The sequence below is a fragment of the Eschrichtius robustus genome, chromosome 12 (genome assembly GCF_028021215.1).
Source record: "Eschrichtius robustus isolate mEscRob2 chromosome 12, mEscRob2.pri, whole genome shotgun sequence".
Lineage (NCBI taxonomy): Eukaryota > Metazoa > Chordata > Mammalia > Artiodactyla > Eschrichtiidae > Eschrichtius > Eschrichtius robustus.
In genome coordinates this window covers 33,604,564-33,625,165 of record NC_090835.1, presented here as the reverse complement: position 1 = coordinate 33,625,165, position 20,602 = coordinate 33,604,564, and the positions used below count along the sequence as shown (strand labels likewise).

At 42.4% G+C, this 20,602-nt stretch overlaps 1 protein-coding gene across 10 annotated transcripts in view; it reads right to left on the bottom strand.

Annotated features, from left to right (window-relative positions):
• Positions 1 to 20,602, bottom strand: part of ERC2 (ELKS/RAB6-interacting/CAST family member 2) — a 973,185-nt gene that overhangs the window by 208,001 nt on the left and 744,582 nt on the right. For all 10 annotated transcript variants that reach the window (XM_068559352.1, XM_068559351.1, XM_068559353.1 and 7 more), the window contains one exon: positions 11,346 to 11,480. In XM_068559352.1, coding sequence (XP_068415453.1) covers positions 11,346 to 11,480 — 135 coding nt within the window. The remainder of the gene's footprint in view (positions 1 to 11,345; positions 11,481 to 20,602) is intronic.

Below are 20,602 nucleotides of genomic sequence, written 5' to 3'. Positions count from 1 at the left end.
GCCAGGAAGTTCAACCTGGCCTCCTCGTGGAAAACGCAGGGAGACTGTCCTGGTTACTTACAGGGTGTGGCGTGGACAGTCACCAGACCCACCCCTACTCCTACTACAGTTCATGGCTTCTCTGACACTTTCTGCAAACTTCAAGCCCCAGGACTCTGCAAACTTTGGCCACGCAAGCCACAAAAGCAGGACCATAGCGCGGGATTTATGATGTGCTCTGTGCCCAGGTTCGAGCAAAGCAACTCCTCTTGGCATTTCCAAACTGCAGGCTTGGCCAGAATTGGCAAAAGAAAGCATGTGTAAAGGAAAGCAGTGGGCGTGAACCTGGCAACGAGGGTACTGAGCCTCAAGCCTCGAGCCTTGTCAGGGCACTAATGTGTTTTCTCTCAGGGTCAAGTCCAAACCTTCCCTCTGGAAACCTCCCATTTGTTTCTTCCACTTCTCCTGCCTCCTAGAATGCTTAGCCCATAAATGGATGTCTCTGTTCAGGTGATAAGGTCAGGAATGGCTGTAAACTCTTACATGATTTGTATTTGTTACAGCCTGTGTGACCCATTTGCAGACAAGTTCTCCCAAAGAATAGAAAAGTCCTGTCTAGATTCAGATACCTGCTTTGTGTTCTGTTTAAGTATAAATGTTAATTTATTTCTGACCTGGGCTAGAAATGAGCCAGGGGGTATTAGCACCAGCTCCAGGTTAGAGAGAGTGTGATGGCTTTCCAAGTTTCTTCACTAAGTCTCACCAAGACACAGTTATGGGGAGGCTCTTTGTGCAGACAGGGAAAGGCAGGCTCAGGGAGAAAGATGAGGTAGCTTGCTAAAGGACACCTGGCCAGGAGCTGTGGAGCCGGGATCAAATTTCAGTCTGTCTGACCACAAAGGTACACTGTCCTGACATGTGAACTTTGAAGCCACAGAAAGAAGCCTCATTTTGGCCCCAGAAAACATCCGATGGTTCTGCTTAGCTCAGCTCTGAAGTCCTTAGGACTTTGCACTGCCCTTTTGCAAGCTGTTGAAGGTCCTGGTTGGAGCTGGATGGTACAACTTAGGTGGGGTCTCTCTGGCTCTTGGAAGAAAGAGAACCTCACATTCACACAGCGGCTGTCCCTTACAGGGCATATCAGCAGCACCCCAGCAAATTTCAAGGTCCCTAAGGGAAAAGGCAGCACCTCCACTCCCTTCACACTGCCTCACAGCATATGTGGGAATTTAACATGTATTTTCAAATGAGTAAGTATATAAGGATCGGTCCTTGCTTTTCTGAATGACTCCACTCCACTGAGAGAGAAGGCTGCCTGGATTCCAGAGTTCCTTAGGGCTGCCAAGATCGCGTTTACTTGTTTCTCCCCAGAATGGTTCCGTCCCCTTCTCATTGTACTAGCGGCACTCCTGATTTATTCTTCTAACCTGAGTTGGAGAAAGCTGAACGCCACTGGCTAAGGGGCAACATGATGGGCGATATCCATGTTTTAAAAGACACATGGGGTTGTTTCTCAAGGGAGAGGCAGAGGCTGCAAGCCGGTGCAGCCTGGTTGGTTTTCAGCAAGTCCACCTCACAGGGACCCCCTGAGGCAGGCAGCCATCTCAGTCTTCCTTGTGGGGCATTCTCCTTCACTTCTAATGTGGCATCTTTAGGCACTTTCTCAATTTTTTGGACTATCATTATAGGGTGACTTGAAGAAACTAGTTTTCTATTTCCTTCAAGCAAAAGTAATTCTGACAAACCAATCTCTAGTGCATGGTGCCAGCTCTCCCAGCTGAAAGATACAAGATACCCAGCTGAAGATGGAAATGCTGGAAGGCTGTACTTTGGCCAACAATATTTTTTTGGAGCCCAAAGTCAACATCTGCTAAAAGCTGAGCCACTGCCAGATAGCCATAAAAAAGGGGTGGGGTGGAGACAGGCTTTATTTTCACTCCCTCATCCATCAGTCATTAACGCTTGGCTTTGTTAAACAGAGTGAAAATTGTCTTTTTTTACACGATTCTAGTTCTGCTGTTTCCTGGCTAGTGGGCAACCAAATCCCCTGGCCTCTTGACTTTTCACTTCCTCAGTTGCCTCAAAAAGAAAATGGGATCAGAAGACCCTGACACTTCATAGGGTTGCTGTGTGAATTAAACTGAAGAATGTAAATTAAACTACCTTGTAGACATTACAGACATATACAAATATAATTGGGCACACCATCCCTGTTGGTGGCATTTGATAGTTTGTCACTATTATAACAAATTACTTGATACTGCCCTAAGACCACAGGCAAAAGGGTGTATGTAAAAAGAATCTGATAGTGTATTAAACTATCCTTAGTTATTTTAACATCTCTGGGCTGTTCAAAGCTAGGTTTATTCAGTTCATTAATACATAGATGCTGAAACAATTTTTAAAATGCTATTGTTCCATAAATAAGGTAGTTTTCAGAATCTGTGCGTGTGCAGTAATGTTTAAAGAATGTTTCCAGTTCTCTTTTCTGTGGTTCCCTATCTCCTGAGTGCTGCAAGTGCCTGGGGTATGGAAGACCAACACGGTCCTTATTACATCAGGTCAAGAAAAAAGGAGAGGCAACGGTGTTTAGCAATAGAAAATGGATTTCCCTGCTTCCAGACCTTTCAAGGTTGGCCACCCCCTTTCAAAGGGGGAGCTGAAGAGCTGCCTCTTAGACAAATGTGACTGGATTAAAGCAGCAAGTTGAAAAGGAATCAATGCTTCCATGTTGCCAAGACGAGTTACGTCTACAAGCTGGGGAGGGTAGACTGTGTCTGAAAAACCCCTGCTGACTCAAAAGATGCTGCAACAAATCTCTTAATGAAACCCTAATACTGCAAACAAGGTTTAAAACTAAGAGGAATCAGGGAAAGGGGAGAAAAACAGCTCTACCCAAAATAGAGTAAGACTGAAATCTTCAATGGGCTCAAATCTCCTTTAAGGAAAAATCCTTTTCTAAGAGGAAGATCCTGATGCATTAAGCAGCTCTGCCTTCTTCCCAGACATGAAGACCCTACCTGGCAGGGTTTATCAAATCGTGCCCTCATGTGCTTACATGTAAGGAATTAACATCACACCCAGATTAAAGAGCTCTGGCAATAACCTGCTCTTCTGCAAAGCCAGCTGCCTAAGGGCTGTAGCAGCCCCGCCCCGCTTCCTCTCCTGTGGCTGTAATGGTTGGGTGAGCACATAACTGCTAGGAGAGGAAGGAGCAGTTAAATACCTCCCTCAACAGTTCAGACACTTGTCCTCATTTCCTTCCTTACCTGTGGCCTCACACACAGCCATGACAGGGTCATTCCAGAGCTTCTGCTCTTAAAAACAAGCAAACAAATAAACTGCCACCTTTATTTCCCAATGGTGAGAAACCACATATTCCTCTGGTTCGTGTTTTAGTAGCTTTGGGGATTTCTGTTAGTCTTTGAGGGATATAGGGAAAAACGACATCTGAGCTATCTTTCTACTTCATGTACTTAAAAAAAAATCTGTTGAGTTTTAAATACAGCATCTTCCAATCTACTTGTGATAAAAGGAGCATCAGAAAAGGGGCAAGTGAGCACAAGAAAAACAAATTGGCAATTATGTGTGCTGAAGGATGTTAACTAAACTTATTCTGGTAATCATTTCACAGTATAACCGTATAGCAAATCATTATGTTGTATAACTAAAATTAATACAATGGTAAAGGTCAATTATATTTTGATTTTTGAAAATTAATTTATTGTTTACAAAAAGAAAAGAGGCAAGTGGCTCACAAGATTTAGTTCAAAATGCATTCCAGGATATCTTTTGACTCCAATTCTCAGAGGACTGGCCTAAGAGTGGGAACAGTTGAAATCTCTGAACCCTTATCCCATCCAATAAGCATCAGCCCAACAAGAGGTTTCTTCATGGGTTTTTGAATTTGAAGGCTTCATCCCTACTTGAAGCCAAAACCCAAAGGCTTCTTCCAAGAGGTGGTCCATGAAATTAGATTTGCAATGCAAAAAACCTCTATCGTCTCTTGTTCAGTCAAGCTTCAGACATACTAGCTTGGATGGGAAACTGATATTAAAACCCTAAGACATGTAACTTTTCTTATTAGGTTACTGTCATGGGGAACAAAAATTGTTTTGTTTGTTCTGAAACTATAGTAAGTTCTGATATGTGGTAGTTAATTTTTCTTCTATGTAGGAAACATGAAAATGTATTTACACACACATACATGTATGTATATACAATGTATATTCAAACACGCACTCAGGGGAAGTTAGGGAGAGAAATTTCTAGTTAAACATGATCTTGAGAAATTCTTCCATATGTGGAAAAGTCCTCAGTTCGTCTGACATATAGCTATACATACATATATACACACAGGACACTATGTATACATTTATCCCACATTCATTTAACCTCAAAACATAAAATAAATTCTTTTTTTTTCCTTCCCTAAGCAAAAGCTAGGAATAACAACTCTATATACAGAATCCATCTTCTGGGGGGCAATGGAGCAAGTTAAACCCCTCGTCTGTTTGTTCGAATTCAAAGGGCTGCACTTTGGCTAATCTGTTGGTGAAAGTGCAAGGAAAGCAGGGCATCAATCACAGAATCCCAACCAGCATTTCACAAAGAGGGCAAGTGGGGAATCCCAGGGCCTTGAGTTGGCTTTCTGAGAAGTAACAGGGCCCAGGGAGGAACTGCTGTGACTTCTTCCTTCTCTGGGTGGACAGTGAGACTCCACCAACTCCTGTTAACCAAACATAAAATTCAAGGCCCTGGGAGGAAGAGGAAGAGGAAGAGGAAGAAGAGAAAAGCAGGGGGGTGGGTGCGGTTACAAGACAGATCTGGGGCCAAGAAACACATGGGGCTTGGAAATGTCACCTGCCTCCAGCCACACCTCCATGAGGACCTGATGGCTGGAAGTTCCCCTCCTATGCGAATGCTCTGCAGGACACTGACTAATTCAATCTGGGAGCTCAGGAGTATGCAGCATGGACAGAGGTGGGAAGGAGAGAGAGCAGGAACCTTGTTTTTACTTTCGGAACTAACTCTACCTTACGGTTTTTTTTGCCTGAAAGAAGAGGGTAGAGGGGACATGTTTCGAGACCAGAAATCTCAAAACCAACGTGGCGAGCGTTGCAGCCTCTTTGAAGAGAGCACAGGTGCAGTCGGCATGGCGAGAATCACTGGGATAATTTCATTATATCTTAAAATACGATCTGTATATCTGTCTCATGACCACTAGTTTGAAAAGAAAGCCAAAGCTAGGTCTGGGTTCTCTAGTGAACAAGTTATTTGATGGCTTATGGGAAAATAACATGTGTCTCAAGCAGAATTCTATAGGAATTTTCAGCAGAAAATGGAAGTGGACATTCAGTGCATTGAAATGTGTCCAGTGGTACAAACTCATGTTTCAGCTGAGAGCCAACACATGCTGGGACCACACAGTAAACAGGAGCAACAGAGAATGGACCAAAGATCACTATTTACATCTGCAGGCAGATTCTGGAAATTGCCAAGTGGAGTGGGTAATATTTAGGATTAGGGCAATCAAATTTCTAGGAATAGATTAGCAGAGTGGACACCCTAAAGCTGAGGATGCAAAATAGAAAACCCAGCTTCTGCCACAATAAGGTCACTATCTGAAAGTACTCCAATAGCCCTGGCTGATCTGATGGCAGCCCTGGGCCAAGTGAAGCATCCTCTACTCTGCTCTGGGGGCCTGGCTTGTCCCAGGCCTTGTGTGTACAGAGGCTCATGAATGAGTAAGCAACAGAATGTGGATCCTGGCAATCCACTGCCAAGGGCCCGCTGTAACCTAGAGCAATTCCCCTCCTTCCCTGTGCCAGGCTCTCTACTCCTTGAGGATCTCACTCTGGTGACTCTAGGGCAGTGGGAGAGTCGTAAGAAGCCACATTTTCACTGGCACAGTGACAGCAGGAATAGAGAAGAGTAAAGGGCAAGGGGAAATGGGGGAGAATGAAATGAATGGTCACAAACAGAAGAATGGAAATAATGTCGATGAAGGCTGGGGCAAATGGGAAGAGAACTGATGGGATGACATTTTAATTCAAATTTGGAAAATAAATCAAAATAAGAGAAAATTTGCTACAGTTGGACAGGAAAGGGAAAACACACATTTGCATTCTAGAGGAAATCGATATTGTAGCCATGCAACCATATTTAATACATGTGGTTGCATAAATAGATCCATACTGACATCCAAGGAGGTTTGCCCACAGGGTACAGCACTCAGAGACTCAGGCCCTTCTCTTGGGCCTGTTGATTTTCAGGTGTGTGACTCTGAAAAATTAACAGCCTCTCTAAGCTCCAGTGTCTTTATCTGTACAATGGGGATACTCCCATCTGCCCTATTTCCCAAAGGTACTACGAGAACAACTCATTCAACAGACATTTATCAAGTGCCTACTGTGGGCCAGACAGGTGTGACTGTGCTTTGCAATATATAACCAAGAGTATGAATATGACGTAAGATACGACCCCAAATTTCCTTAATCAATTTAATAAGTCTTATGCCTCCATGCTCCTGGACTCCGCAGCCCTCCTTTAGAAGTAAGATTTCTATAAGTAAAATGTGAAATTTAAATTTCAATTGGGATCTGAAAGTCTTCAAGGTGCTCAAAATGCCTTGATCTTTCCAACCCCTGTGAGTGAGAATTTCCATTCAAAGAAAGAGGGAGAGAGAGGAGAGGGAAGCTCTAGGCTTGGAAAGTGGCCATATATTCTGGGGTTTCCAGTCCAAAAAGAATGTTTACGTTTTTGCCAGTTAGGCCCCCACAAATTAGAATCAGAACGGCAGATGCTTTACCAAACAGAGGTGCATTTTGCACACAAAAAAGCAGTAAGATCCAGGTCCTTAAAGACCCAACATCCAACTCAAGACCCAAGGACAGAAGTGTGAGTCCTGGAAGCCAAAGGGCAGTCTGAACAAGCCTGGCATTTTGAGTTGGCTGAAGTGTGGTGTTCACCCTGATGCCATACTTTTCTTATCCATGGGGTTATTAGTCCATACCTGGGAGCCACTGGAAGGAGATTAATGAAATATGACTATAAAAAGCATACGATGCCTAGAAAAATAAGTAAAAACTCTTGGCATCATGGTAAGACAAGGAAAGATGCTACTTAAAGAAAATGACAGAGAGCGACAATGACAGGTACAGAGGGCATTTAGGAGAAGTTGCGTTTCCACTGAGCTTTTCTAAAATCAGTCAGACTCGGTAACTTCAATAAAATAAAATCACTAATGAGTCTCCAGCATGTACTATTTATTGTTTGGTCTTAATTATTTCTCAAAGCTCACCAGTAGCTTGTGTCATGGGGAATATTTGTTGTCTGCCTCTGTGCCCGCTTCTTGGTTTGAAGGATTTCCTAAGGCATTACTGGTGTTTCTCTGAATGTTCTGCTTGAACATATTCAATGACTGTGGCTATCCTGGGGGTCACAGGCCACCAAATATTAACTGTTCCTTTCTTGGGTAGGGGGTCTAGGCTGTTGGACTGCCACACCCCACTGACTTCTCTTACATGTTCTCCATATTCTCTTCCCCTTATGACACTCATTTTCAATCTCTGAAGAGCCATGTATTTATGATTATTCTCATTTTCCTGGGTCCTCATTCTTGTAATGGCTCCCTTAATTCCAATCTATTGATTTTTTTGGTGGGATAACTCATTCTCAGATGTTAGAGTCTGAAAAAAAGTTATCCTAAGAAATGAACACTCTCATTTTCTGCTATGCAAAGCATAAGGAAAATCTGCCTCAAAACTTCACCTTCTGGTGAAAAACACTGGTGGAAACTGGATCAGCCCTGTTTTAAACTGGGTAGTCTCTTTCTTCACCTGATACTCTGAGAACAGTATTTCTCAGAGCACAGATGTTACTAGAAAAGAAGAAGAAGAAAAAAGATTCCATGATCAAATAAATCTGGGAAGTGCTGGGTTAAATAAAATTGGAGAGCTTTCTTTCTTATACGGCTTTATAGATCCTTTGATCTGTTAATTGTACCAAGACTCTCCAAGATCGTGTTATAATACACAGCACTTTCCCAAAATTCTTTGCCCACCAAACCTTTATTTCAAGACTTTCCTCATGGGACTAATGTTCCAAACGTTACTTTGGGAAATCCCAGTCTAGACTTATAAGCCTTGGATTCAGTTTCTCCCAAGAAAGCAAAATCATAGTAAAGGAGAGAGGGATAGGGAAGAAATGGAAAAAGAATCTAACTCTGCAAGTACCTGGCAATACTTAAATTGAATTTCCTAAGGAAAAATGAGTTTCTCTGGAAAAGTAGAAAAGTGGCTGATTTTTTATATTTCTTCATTTTCACATGTATCTGACCTCTTAATAAAGCTCAAAAGGCAATGTCAACATTTTGTAGCCCCTCTTCTAGAAGATATAGTTGGTCAGCCTCATGGCCACCGGAAGGTCAGGGCTGGAAGATTCATGGGAAGGGAATCAGGAATCCCTGGAAGAGACCTTTCCCCTTTAAGTTAGTTCAATTAACATCAAGAGCGTTTAGTTTAAATCTCATCCAAATCAATCCGTTATTCAGACTCTAATGTTGTCACATACTGATATAAAGCTGTCACTTTCTCCAAAGAAGTAGTTCCACTCCATACATATTAGTATATATACTTACACAATTATGTGTAGCTTTTGCAATCAACTGGGAAAGGCTTCCCAGCTGTTCAATAACTGTTACAGTCTGGGACTTACTTAGATCTATAACAGTGCACATACTGATAGATGAGTTGGTGAATATGAATCTCAAAATCCTGTATAGGGGAAGGCATCACTGTCCAAGACCTGGGATGCCTAGTCAGAAAGGGCAACCAGCCCAGGGGATCTTGCCATCTCCATCATTGGAGTCAACCTATTCCTACCAGGGCTCCTAACTTAAGCCTCCTTCTCTGATTGAAAAAGTGCACCAAGGGAACTTTACAGCCTAGCTGACTCCAGTTTAAAACCACAAAGCTATCCTTCTGATTAAGGGTATTTCACTTTCACAGTGAACCCCACTGCAGTTCCTAAGTCATAGGCCCCCTAATTAAGTTATAACTACCTGTTATCTGTCTTGTTCTGATTGACAAGATCCTGAACAGAACTGAATGAGACATCAGACTTTTGCTCTACACCAGACAGCAAACCCCTTGAATACAGGGGTATTACCCATCATCCTCTTCCCCAAGCCCAGCAAAGTGGCCGGCGTGGAACATGTGCTCCAAGTATCGGGTGAATGAGCAAAGACCCAGCAGCAGGACTCTAGTCAGTTGAGGACCCCCTGCTCTCAGGGCCTGGATTTTTCATCTGTAGAAGAGGATGAGGCTCTCTGCCTCTATGTTCATGGCTTGCTTACATAGTTACTGAGATGGAGAATGTGAAAGCGGAGGGTCTTCACCACCTTCCTAACAGCGCCAATGAGAAACGTGTACCAGAGGTCCTGACCACGTATGTTAGTCAGACATTCCTCAAGGAATGCTAATTCTTCTGTGGAGGGCACCACCGCTGAGCAATTATTTCTGCCCCATGACAACCTCTAGCGTCTGTAGACAAACTTAAGAGGGTCAACCAAACAGGCAAGTACTCTAGTCTAATAATTAAAGATCTCTGGAAAGCTATCCGGAGACTAACTTTTGTAAAAAATATCATTCACAAGGAAGGTAAATTTGAACTGGTGCTGTGTTTCTAGCAGGACACATTAGTGTATGTGTCTCCGTGATGAAACAAGACTGTTATCTCAGCAGGTGCTCGTGCAAACCACTTCCCCAATTTGCTTCCAAACCTTCTTTCCATCCCTGTAGTGTTCTCTGTTCCTGTTTCTCTGGGGGAAATTCCAGGGTGGCCTTCTAGCACTCATAAAGCCTTACACTTACACCTCATGGCAGAAGGTCAAGGAGCAAAGGGCAGGGATCAAGAGTGAGAATGAATTAGTTAGCAGGATGCCAGGTATACTGGGGCAGGTGAGTGTGGGGAGGTGGTGGTGGTTGTGAGGGATGAGAACTGAATAGATAAAACCAAATCAGACCCAAACCACAGACATACGAGATAATGACATAAAGTTAATCTCTCTCTCCATTTTGCTGATCTCCAAACTGAGAACCATTTTTGAGAGCTAATGACATAAACTGGTGCCTTTCTGCACTTGGCTTCAGAAACTAAGATGTCCTGTGTGGACATCTTCTCCAGGGTTGAGGTCTCCGAGGGCAAATGTTTCCCAGTACAAGGATAGGGCCAAGCTGGGGGCGAGGAGCCCTCCGATTGGAGCTAACTCACCGCACAGCTCCAGGGGGTATATTTTATGTTGTGTACTATATAAATGGTGCCCCCTGGAGTTGTACTACTGGGAAAACACCTTGGAGACTTGGAATCTTAACTTCTCCTATGGGATGGAGTGACATGAGGTAAAAAGGAAACAGAGCCATCTGAAAAAAAATTTTAGGAGTACAATAAGCACCCCTTCCTCCAACAAACAGGTAAACCCCTACTCACACAGGTAATTCAAATAAACCCATCCCTCACATATTTAGAAATATAGAACAAAGGCATTCACATTTACCCAGATGATTCCATTCTATTACCTATGACCCCATCCCTCTTAAAATTTATTGAATAAGTTAAACTACTTTAAAAAAAAGGTCATAGTACAATAAAGGAGGAATTACTGTCAATATTGACTATATTATCCTGCTAGTTTGCATTTAATTTCATAATTTCCACAAAATTTACCTTCAAGAGTTTTAATGCTAAACATAAATAGTTTTTGCATGTGGTGGGTGAATGTGAATATCGTTGAAAACCACAAGAGGGCTGTGTTTTTGTCAATCCATCTCTTCACTTCTTTACTTAGTTAAGGGAGAAGATAGGGTCCAAATCAAATAAACTGGACCCCTTGACTTCACTGGCTAAAATGCAAGCAAAACTGATTTCTTTTCATGTTGTTTTACCCCACTTTTAATTTGCATCACTAAGGAATTTTCTAGGACTGTCCTCACCAAACTCAAGGCTTCTCTGATTGCCAAGCTCATGGAAACAAAATGCTTTCTCTTAAAACTCTGAAAGAGACATTCCAGAGTAAGCCACCATTAGATACTGAGCCAGCAACAGACTGCATATCTATGAAAGAAGAAAGGAGAGGAGGAAAGAAAATGCATAACATAAACAAGAACAGACAAAACCTTAAAGAGGAAGGAGAAAGGAAAACATTTAGATTCCTTGAGTGATGGAAATAAATACCAAAGCTATTAGTTTCAGTTCAAAGAACGTATCACTTTATGCTGTTTATTATTTCTTGAGGATTATTTATTTTATCTTAAAATATCCAAAGGGTAAAAGGGGTCTTGGAGGTAAGCGGCAATGAAACTGACCTGGTCAGGAGAGGGCCTGTGATTGGAATGTTGCGACCTCCCAGGAGATCGGTGGTGGTGGTGATGGTGGTGGTGGTGGTAGTGGTGGTGGTCCTCATCATAGTTGTCCGCCATCAGCTTCATTCTGTTCTGGGTCTGCACAGAACAAAAACCAGGGGAGATTCCATCAGGAGCTAGAACACCAGCCAAAGAGATTCAGGGCATAATTACAGCACCTATAGGGCTCCCTTTGTTCCTTTTTTAGGAACAGTTCTCATTTTTAGTTACGTTGAAACTTAACAAAGAATGCACCATGCCATGAGCTTTGGCGAAAGAGGTTTTGTCACATCCTTGAAGCCACTATGTTGCTGGATCTCCATTCAGAGACATAAGTGTACTTCCCCCATGAGATTTAAAAGGCAATAAATGGACACATACTAAAGTGCTTTGTTTTATGTTATCAAGCGATCACAGAGATCCGGAGTAAGCCTGCAATCACATACTGTCAATGGTCACATCCTACACTCTAGAGCAAGCAAGAGAGGGAAGCCCTGGATGACAAGATGGAAAAGGCCTGGATGGAGACAGAGAACTACAGACAAACAGTGGCCTTGCAAGACAAGGCAGAGAAATCCACTTAAAAGCTGCCAAATGCAAAAATACTGATGGGGATGGTTTGTTACCATGATGACTTCTAGGGAAAGGGCACTCTATGGACATTTTAACTGATATTGTTCTTGGAAGAAATTAAGCAAAAAAAAGAGAAGTTGATGGAAAAGAGCTTTACTCCCTGTTATGTTTGTCACATGAGACAACTAGGTGTCACAGTTAAACCCCAAGGGCCATAGAATTGTACTGTTTTATTATGCGGGGCAAGAAAGAGACCAACGATCAATCGACCTAACAGGGTCACAGAATCTAGAAAACTGCCTAAAGACCATGGAAAAAGGCAGATAAAGATATCCAGCTCAGAGAGCCAGGAAATGGAGAGACGACAAGTGTGGGTTTGGAGATGAGGCCGTCTGGGGTCAAGTGTTGCCCCACCTCTTTGCTGGTTACGTGGTCTCCTGAGAGTTAACTATTTCTAGGCCCCAGTTTCCTCAACTTCAAAATGGGAGCAATAGTACCCCCTTCCCTGGGGTTGTTCTAAGGAGAAAATGATACGATGGACTTCAAGTCAGTCCAGGATCTGGCACATAATGGGCTTGAAATAAGAGTCATGCTACTATTACTATTATTGTTGCCGTTGTTTACTGGAAGACACTTCTCCTTCTTAATACATGTTGTTGCCTTTGCCTGTGACACCTCCCCCAGCCACCTTCCCTTGCCTCTAACTTCTGTGTCTGGCCTTTTCCTGACCCCACCCTTGAGAGCAGGTGACGTGTGCCTCCTGCTTACCACCCCTCTCCAACCACCGATTTATCTGTCCATTTGTCAGTAAACTTGAGGCTGTTTCTTTCATCTGCCTCTCTCCAGAATCTAACACAGGGCCAAGTAGATGTAGATAACATTATGCATGCTGTCACAAACAGTGACTGAAAGAAAGAAGGGGCCATAATTTTGAGCGATGCTGCCATTCTAGAGGCGAGCTGCATGACTGTCCTTAGCCAGGGAAGGTCACTAAGAGTTGAGGACATCTCATGAGTTGCCATAACAATACCACTGGTGGCTCATGACACCAAGCCATCAGCACTTTAAGAGAGCTGGAAGTCAGAGGCTGGCAGAGCCTCCAGCCAGTTGGAATTTTACTATGTAATATAAATAATACTCTGATAATAATTCTGGACCTAGCAGTCTACTCTTATAGTATTTTTCATGTATGATCTAACTTAACCTCAAAACTTTCCTGGGAGGAATTATTACTATCTTCATTTATAGCTAGGAAATCAAGGCATAGATTTCAGCCCCCAGAGTCTCTTTCTTGACATAGAACATGGAGATTTTCCGGGCCTTCCAATTCTCAGTCGCTAGGCTTTTCTCTTAGCCGTGTTGCTAGCAAAAAAGGCAAACAGCTGAACAGGTAGAAATAGCCTTCTCATAAATGCTTCAGTTCTGTTAAGTTTTGGAAACACCTCACATAGCAATTCTATGTGACAGAGGATGTCTCATGATTTACTCACTCCATTTTTTTAAAATGTGTACGGTATTTGAAAGGCCCCAGAGTGGACGTAAAAACATGCGTGTGTATGGATAAAAACAATAAAAGTAGAGGGAAAGAGCCACCCAAAAATCTAATTAAAAAATCTCAGGCAACCTTTGGCAGCTGATAGCATTTCCATCCTTCACTTGTCCACTTAAAGTGTCAGAAGACCCAATGGACAAGTTACATCTTGTGAGAAAGAGCAGGTCAGTGGAGCTGTTGCCGACCAAGTGCTGAGATTCCCCTAACCGGGAATCTCTTGTACACGAGATTGTGAAATTCAGCGTTTACACCTAAAATTCCAGTAGTGTCAGGAGCCTATACTTTTGAACTCATGAACTAATAAATCTGGAATTGTTTCTTCTAATAGAATTCTGAAAGTCTGAAGGGAGCTGTAAGATCTGCTATGGTCAAGAAGGAAGGGACTCGCCCAAGAATGAATGATGAAGCCTAAATGAACAAATAATAACTCTGCTATTGTAAACATCATAATGCCCTCATCCTTTGGGGAAGCTCCTGTGATTTTATGAGATTATTTTCTTACCAGCGACAAGCTTAAAGTTCCCTACCTTTGAACTGTATCCCATAAAAGAATGTACAAGCTAAACAAGATGCTATATGCAGTCCTAAATGTGTCTGCTGAAATGAGGTGTTGGAGAATAGGCATGTCATGGGATAAAGACTGTAAATGAATGATGTCATCTTTCCAATTTGGTGCTGAAATATAAATAAACCATGTTGTTCATGTGAATACCAGATCTGGGGGAAATGTACACAGAGCAATTGTGAGCGGAAGAGGCTTCTTTTGATTAGTCTGGGCTGGAAGAGAAGAGTGTGAAATGGAGATGAAAAATGAGAGTTTAGCCTGATACTTTAGACCATTTTTATTTATCTTGCTTGTAGCACGTCCCCTAAGCTATGACCGACTTCTTACAGGCTGGTTGCTAGTTTTCCCTTCCGTAGAAAAGTTTGGCCAATCCTGCCCATTTAATTGTCAAATTGGAAATGGATCTCTTAAAAAATTTTTTCATTCTACACTACCTATCCTCATCTCCACCCAATTATATTCGTTTCCTAACACACCAAGAATGGTCTAGAAGGATAGGAAGCCATGAATAACATTCCCTAAAGGTGGATGGAAGAAAAACTGCAGCAAATTTTAAGAAGGATTGGAACAAGGATACTATTTGCTCAATGATTTCCAGACACGTTTCCCAGGTGATGGTTCACAGCCCTGTAGCCATCAGATAGATATACAAGGTGCCCACCACAAAGCCTTAGACAGCAAATCCTCTGGGCAGTCATAACCGAAATCCCAGGAAAGCTAATATAGTGTTGGAACTAGATAGCTTTCCACAGCTCTGCACTTGGCAACTCATGGCCTCATTTAGTAATTCACTGAAGCCCATTTTTATTTCCTTTTCAGAGTTTACCAAACTGCTGACCTGACATGTTCACCTTTGGCTAACTGTGTTATATTGGTTTTACTGTATTATGTCATGACTGCTGAGACAAATCTCATCAGATTTCATTTTCTACTTCCTCTTTCCTCCAGGCGCCACCTTATTTCTCTGGGGCAATAGGTTCCTAACAGTTCTCCTGCTACACTCTTGCCTCGCACTGAACACAATCTGTAGTCAAGAGTGACATCAGACCTCTGTTACTACCTGGCTTTAGATTCCTCAGAGGCTCCCCACTGCCCTCAGGAAAGAGCCCCATCTCCTCCGTAGCTTGTGAAGCTCTTGTGAGGTAACTGCTGTTCACCTCTCGGCCGCCTATCCTCCCCTCCCTGCCCTGGGACAGGCTGATCTCTGGCCCTGTCATGCCTTTTATCCTCTCCCCCTTTACCTGGGTTATACTCATTAGTTCTTCTGGTCTTAGCTTCAACACCATCACCTCCAGAACCACTTTCAGTAAGTCCACCCCAGAAGGGATTAAGTGCCCCTCTACTGCCTCTCTCAGAATTCTGTACCTACCCCCACCCGCTTCCATCATAGCACTTATGTCAATGAATTGATAAATAGTCACGTGCTTTCTGGGCTTTGTTCGCCACTAGGTTGAAATTCTCTTGAGGGAAGCACTAGGTGTGAATTACCCTTGGACTCACCACCCAGCACAGAGTCTGGTATATAAGTAGCAAGTAAATGTGTGTGGAATAAATGTGTAAATGTACGAAGGCATGAACAGCCCACTTCTGAACGGATGAAAGGAAAAAATACACAATTAGCATCTATGATGAGCCAGGTGAGTATGTAACTCTTCATGTGATAGTTTAACCTTCCCTATTGTGCATTTGTTTTTGGTTGTTGTTGTTCTTGGGAGTGAGAGAGCGGGATAAATGTAAAGTTTCGGAGCTGTTACAAAAGTCAAATTGTTCTTGTTTGAGAAATATTCTGTTCTTGAATAAAATGGACCTACTGAAATACTCCCTGTCTTTGGGTACTTACATCATTAAGAATAAAGAGTGTGGGAGTGTTATGGGGTTCATTTCCTTCCTATCTTCTAGCATTTGGAAGAGCAGGAATCTTTATAATACTTTCATCAGCACCAAAAGTCAACCGTGGAAAACTGAAACTGTATCCATTAACTAAAATCCCTGATGAACACCATCTGTGAAAAGGTGTCATACACTCCATCTCTCTTGACATTTCTGAAGAGTTTATCCAAGGAGCTCTTGAAACAAAATGAAAATCCTTGATTGACTAGTAATAGACTCAATACCTTAATAGCAATATGTAGCTATAAAAGTGTAACATTAAAGCTGCCTTTAAAAATAGTTTAGCAAGGTGGCAATAATGAACTATGCTTTGATCAGTCATCTGGGTCAAGTTAACAATAAAACCTTCATGACTATGGTTTAAATAAGAAAAAATATATAATAAGATCTGTTGCTATGGGATATGGAGATAATACCATACAATAGCAATTACACTTTCTTCTCTCAGGTTTTCTTTCTCCCTCTTTCCTGCCAGGGAAATCCGAAATAGTCCAGAACTCTTCTTCTGGTCATGTTTTTGTGAAGTTAGAGCAAGGTCAACAGTTCTTGTCTCTGAGCTAAAGATGAAAAAACCAGACAACAACTGAACAGTGAAAAGGGAAGGGATTTCCTGAACATCCACCAGGCCCACACGGCAATGAATCATAATTGAGTGGGGTCTGGGTTCCAGTGGTTGAGTCACTCTTGCAGGACAAAATGAAGCAGGAGGGTGAAGAAACTATTAGGGGAATATGCTGCATTAGGGACCCTTATGGGAGTAAGTAAGAATCACTGGAGGGACACCTTCTACTGTGGACATTGCACAGAAATTCATTCAACACTTACGAAACTCCTGCAACCATAAAGACCAGAACAATTATGTGCCAGGCTAAGTGTCTGAGCAGAATGCATTCATTGAATCCTGAGATAGCTATTCTTACAATCTGTCTTTTACAGATGAGGAAACCAAGCCCATGATCACTCAGCTGGTGAGTAGAGGAACAGGACTTAAACCGAGGTTTCTGACTCCAGAGTCCTACGGTAGTGTATGAAGGGTAAGGTCACAGGCCAGATGCATGCAACAAAGCAAAGATAAATATATGAGGAATTAGAGGATGGACTATAACACAATATGAGAAGAAAAACAAGGAGAAAGGCTTGGTTTACATGAGTGTCTGGAGGCAGGGGAAATCCCCTCTAGCTAAGGGCTGTGACATCAATAAGGCTCCATGGGTCAGATGTCCCTTGAGCCAAGATTTGGAAGTTGGTGTGGACATGGGTATAAGGAAGAGTGGACTGGGGAGATTCCATGGTAAACTCACTCTCTAATCACCATGAGAGGAAAAATAGGTCAATGAGGGGAATTGGAACCCAAAACATGACATGTGTGTGTATGTGTGTGTGTTGGGGAGGTGCTTTCCTCATTCCTTTATTGGATGTGCGGAGAGCAGGAAAAATATTTGAGATGATAATTCCTATCTTATTTCTCAGAACTTATCTGCTTGGGGCATTCTGGAAAGAATTTAAGAAGAGCCATAGCCATATGCTCACACATGTCAAACTATGACATCTCTGGGAAAATGGGCCGGGCTCTGGACATCTATGTATTTACAAATATCCATACAATCTACTGCTGCAGCATCAGTCCTGCCTTGAAAACTGCTCTGACCTCCTCCGACTCATTTAGCTCATCAGTCCTTCCTGCCATCCATCTGCAGCCAAACAGGACATTGATGAGACTCTCCCTCCCAACTTTGCTGAAGCCATTTTCCTTTAGTCCTTATTTATAGACAGAAAATTAGTAGTCACCATGGACGGTTTGGCTGCTATTTTTGTACCTACTCATTAAGTACCCTTATTTTATTTTATTTTTAATTGTTATAGGGAAGTCAGTGCCCCTCCCATACCCTCTTGTTCCACCCTGGAGGTCACTTGTAGACTGAATGGGCAGTCCTGGATGTGCTGCTATCTGCCCACCTCAAGCCCCTGTACCTCTCTCTGCGTGAGGTCTTCCTCTGGTCAGGTTTCGCCAGGGAACAGGACAGACAAAAGAGTTGGGCAGTTCATGCCCTTAGAAAACCCCTCAATCTATGAGGGAGGGAGGTGATGGATAAATAACCAGTATCCCAGTCCCTTAGTGGGACCATACTATGGTGTGTTCCAGAATCTCTCAGTAGGTCCCCAGCAGGGTGCAGCCCTGGTTGACTACATTGGGAAACCACCCATTAATACATCTTTATCTGCCTCTCACTTCCCTGTATCACTTCTCAATTTTCTCACCATGCTTCTTGGGATCACCTCCCAAATAAACTACCTGCACCAAATCCCTGTCTCTGTGTCTGTTTTTGTGGGAATCTCAGCAAAAGTCTAAGATCTGCACAGGACTAACATTTCTGTGACTACCAGGCCTTTTCCTGGACAGCTCTGAGATTTCTCATTACCTAGGGAGATAGATCTCTCACCTTTCTTAGGCAAGTAACAGAGGCCTAGCACGAACACTGTTTCTGCCAAATATTCACTCTGTGACTCAAACTGAATCACTCTTCCATGAGCCTCAGTTCCTGTATCTATAAAATGGGCAAGAGAGGAAAGAATGTTTTAGCATGAACCAAACTCCACATGAATAGATGACCTGTTCTTTTTCCTTACTGCACTTTTTTTGTAGTTTTTCTTTTCTTTTCCCTTCTAAAAGCAAGGGAGGGAGATTATTCTGATAAAGTACTTCCTGCTGTCACCTTAGGAACCTGAGGAATTCCCCAAAGGGTTATGGGCAGCAATTATAGCTGAGAATATCACCACCTCTGTTCTGCTATCACCCAATGCAGCCCATGGGGGCAGAATTATTTATAGAGAAAGAGTTCTATGTACTTTTCTAATGATGTAGAGATTAGTATCCTTAACAGTAGCAGAAAGAAGGCTGGCACTGTGAGACAGAGCCTCCCGTGAATATCAGTGATAATAACTAGGCTTTCCTAGCCCTTGCTGTGTGCCAAGCACAGCACTTTGCTGTTGTCATCTCTTCTAGTCAGTCACACCAATGCTCTGATGTAGGCTGCCGGGGGAGGGGCATATTCAAAATCTTCAATGGCTGCTATCACAGGGGCAGAAGCCCATAAGAACCAAGAGCAACTCAAATGCATATGACCTTACTATCAGCCCTACTAGAGACTGCTATTATCCCCACTTTACAGATAAAAAAACTGAGGCTTACCAGTATGACAGCTCTATTTGCCTTCTTTGCAACAATATTGCGAGCTGAGATTGTGGGATAAGTTTGAGACAAATGCCTTTGTAATGCATGGGTAAAAAGGGAAAGTCAAAGTAAAATAAATAATAGCAGTGGTAGTATTTAGAAAGAAAGAAAGAAACTGAGAAAGACTAAGAAACTTACCCAAGTTCATACAAATGATAGATTTGGGATTATGATGCCAGAGCTTCCTAAGTAACCACTCTACCCTACTGCTCAGATTCATAAAGACTGACCCCTTTATTATAAAAATTAAGATTGAGCTGGAAATGGGCTCTGACTCACTGGACATTGACCCCAATCAGAGCTGATGAGAGAAGCAGCTCATTTTTTTTTTTTTTTTTTAAAGCTCTCTGTGAAAAGGATGAAACTCAGACACATTATAAAATCTTGATCGAGCCCCAAGGGAGTCCATATTACTGACCAAGCCCTAATATAAATTCAAAAGTCATTATCCACAATCCACACTAATTTTTAATGCTTTAACCAATACGATGGTTTCAAACCTAGGCTAACACATTAGCAACTGCAGACAACCAAGAAATTTCTAACATCCTGAGCACTGTTGGAGGTGGTGGGGGTCTTGCAGAAAGGGAAGGCCCTAGAAGTTTCCACCACAAGGTTACTTAGTTTAGCGCAGGTCTGTTTAATTAAGTAGTGGACAGCACATGCTATACTTAGCTTTTAAACACTTGTAAAGTCCTCTTCATTCATTTATCTTACTTGTCACTGACAAGCTCTTCAAGGACTGTAACAGTATGCAGAGCATGAAGAGCCTGGGTAAACAAGGCATATTTTATGTTGAGTCTAAACTGTTCCAACTCAGAGAGTCAATAGAGGGTCTCTGAAAAAACCCCAGACTCTCCTGCTAACTAAGGACATATTCTGTGCATGGTCTGTTACGAGTTTCTTTAGAAAGTGAGCTTCAAAATCAAATCCCAATTTTTTAACTAAAAAGAAAAAAAAAAAGAAAGAAAAAAAGGGAGGCTGGGAAAAAAGAAAGGAAGGAAGGAAGGGAGGGAGGGAGGGAAGAAGGAAGGAAGAAAGGAAGAAAAAAAAGAAAAGAAAGGAGGAAAGAAAAACGAGAAGGCTGTGTGCAGACATTAGAATTCAGACTCTAAAACGGTGCTGAAAGGAAACCATAAACAAGATGAAAAGACAACCCTCAGAATGGGAGAAAACATTTGCAAATGAAGCAACTGACAAAGGATTAATCTCCAAAATTTACAAGCAGCTGATGCAGCTCAGTATCAAAAACACAAACAGCCCAATCCAAAAATGGGCAGAAGACAGAAAGAGATATTTCTCCAAACAAGATATACAGATTGTCAACAAACACATGAAAGGATGCTCAGCATCATTAATCATTAGAGAAATGCAAATCAAAACTATAATGAGGTATCATCTCACACAGG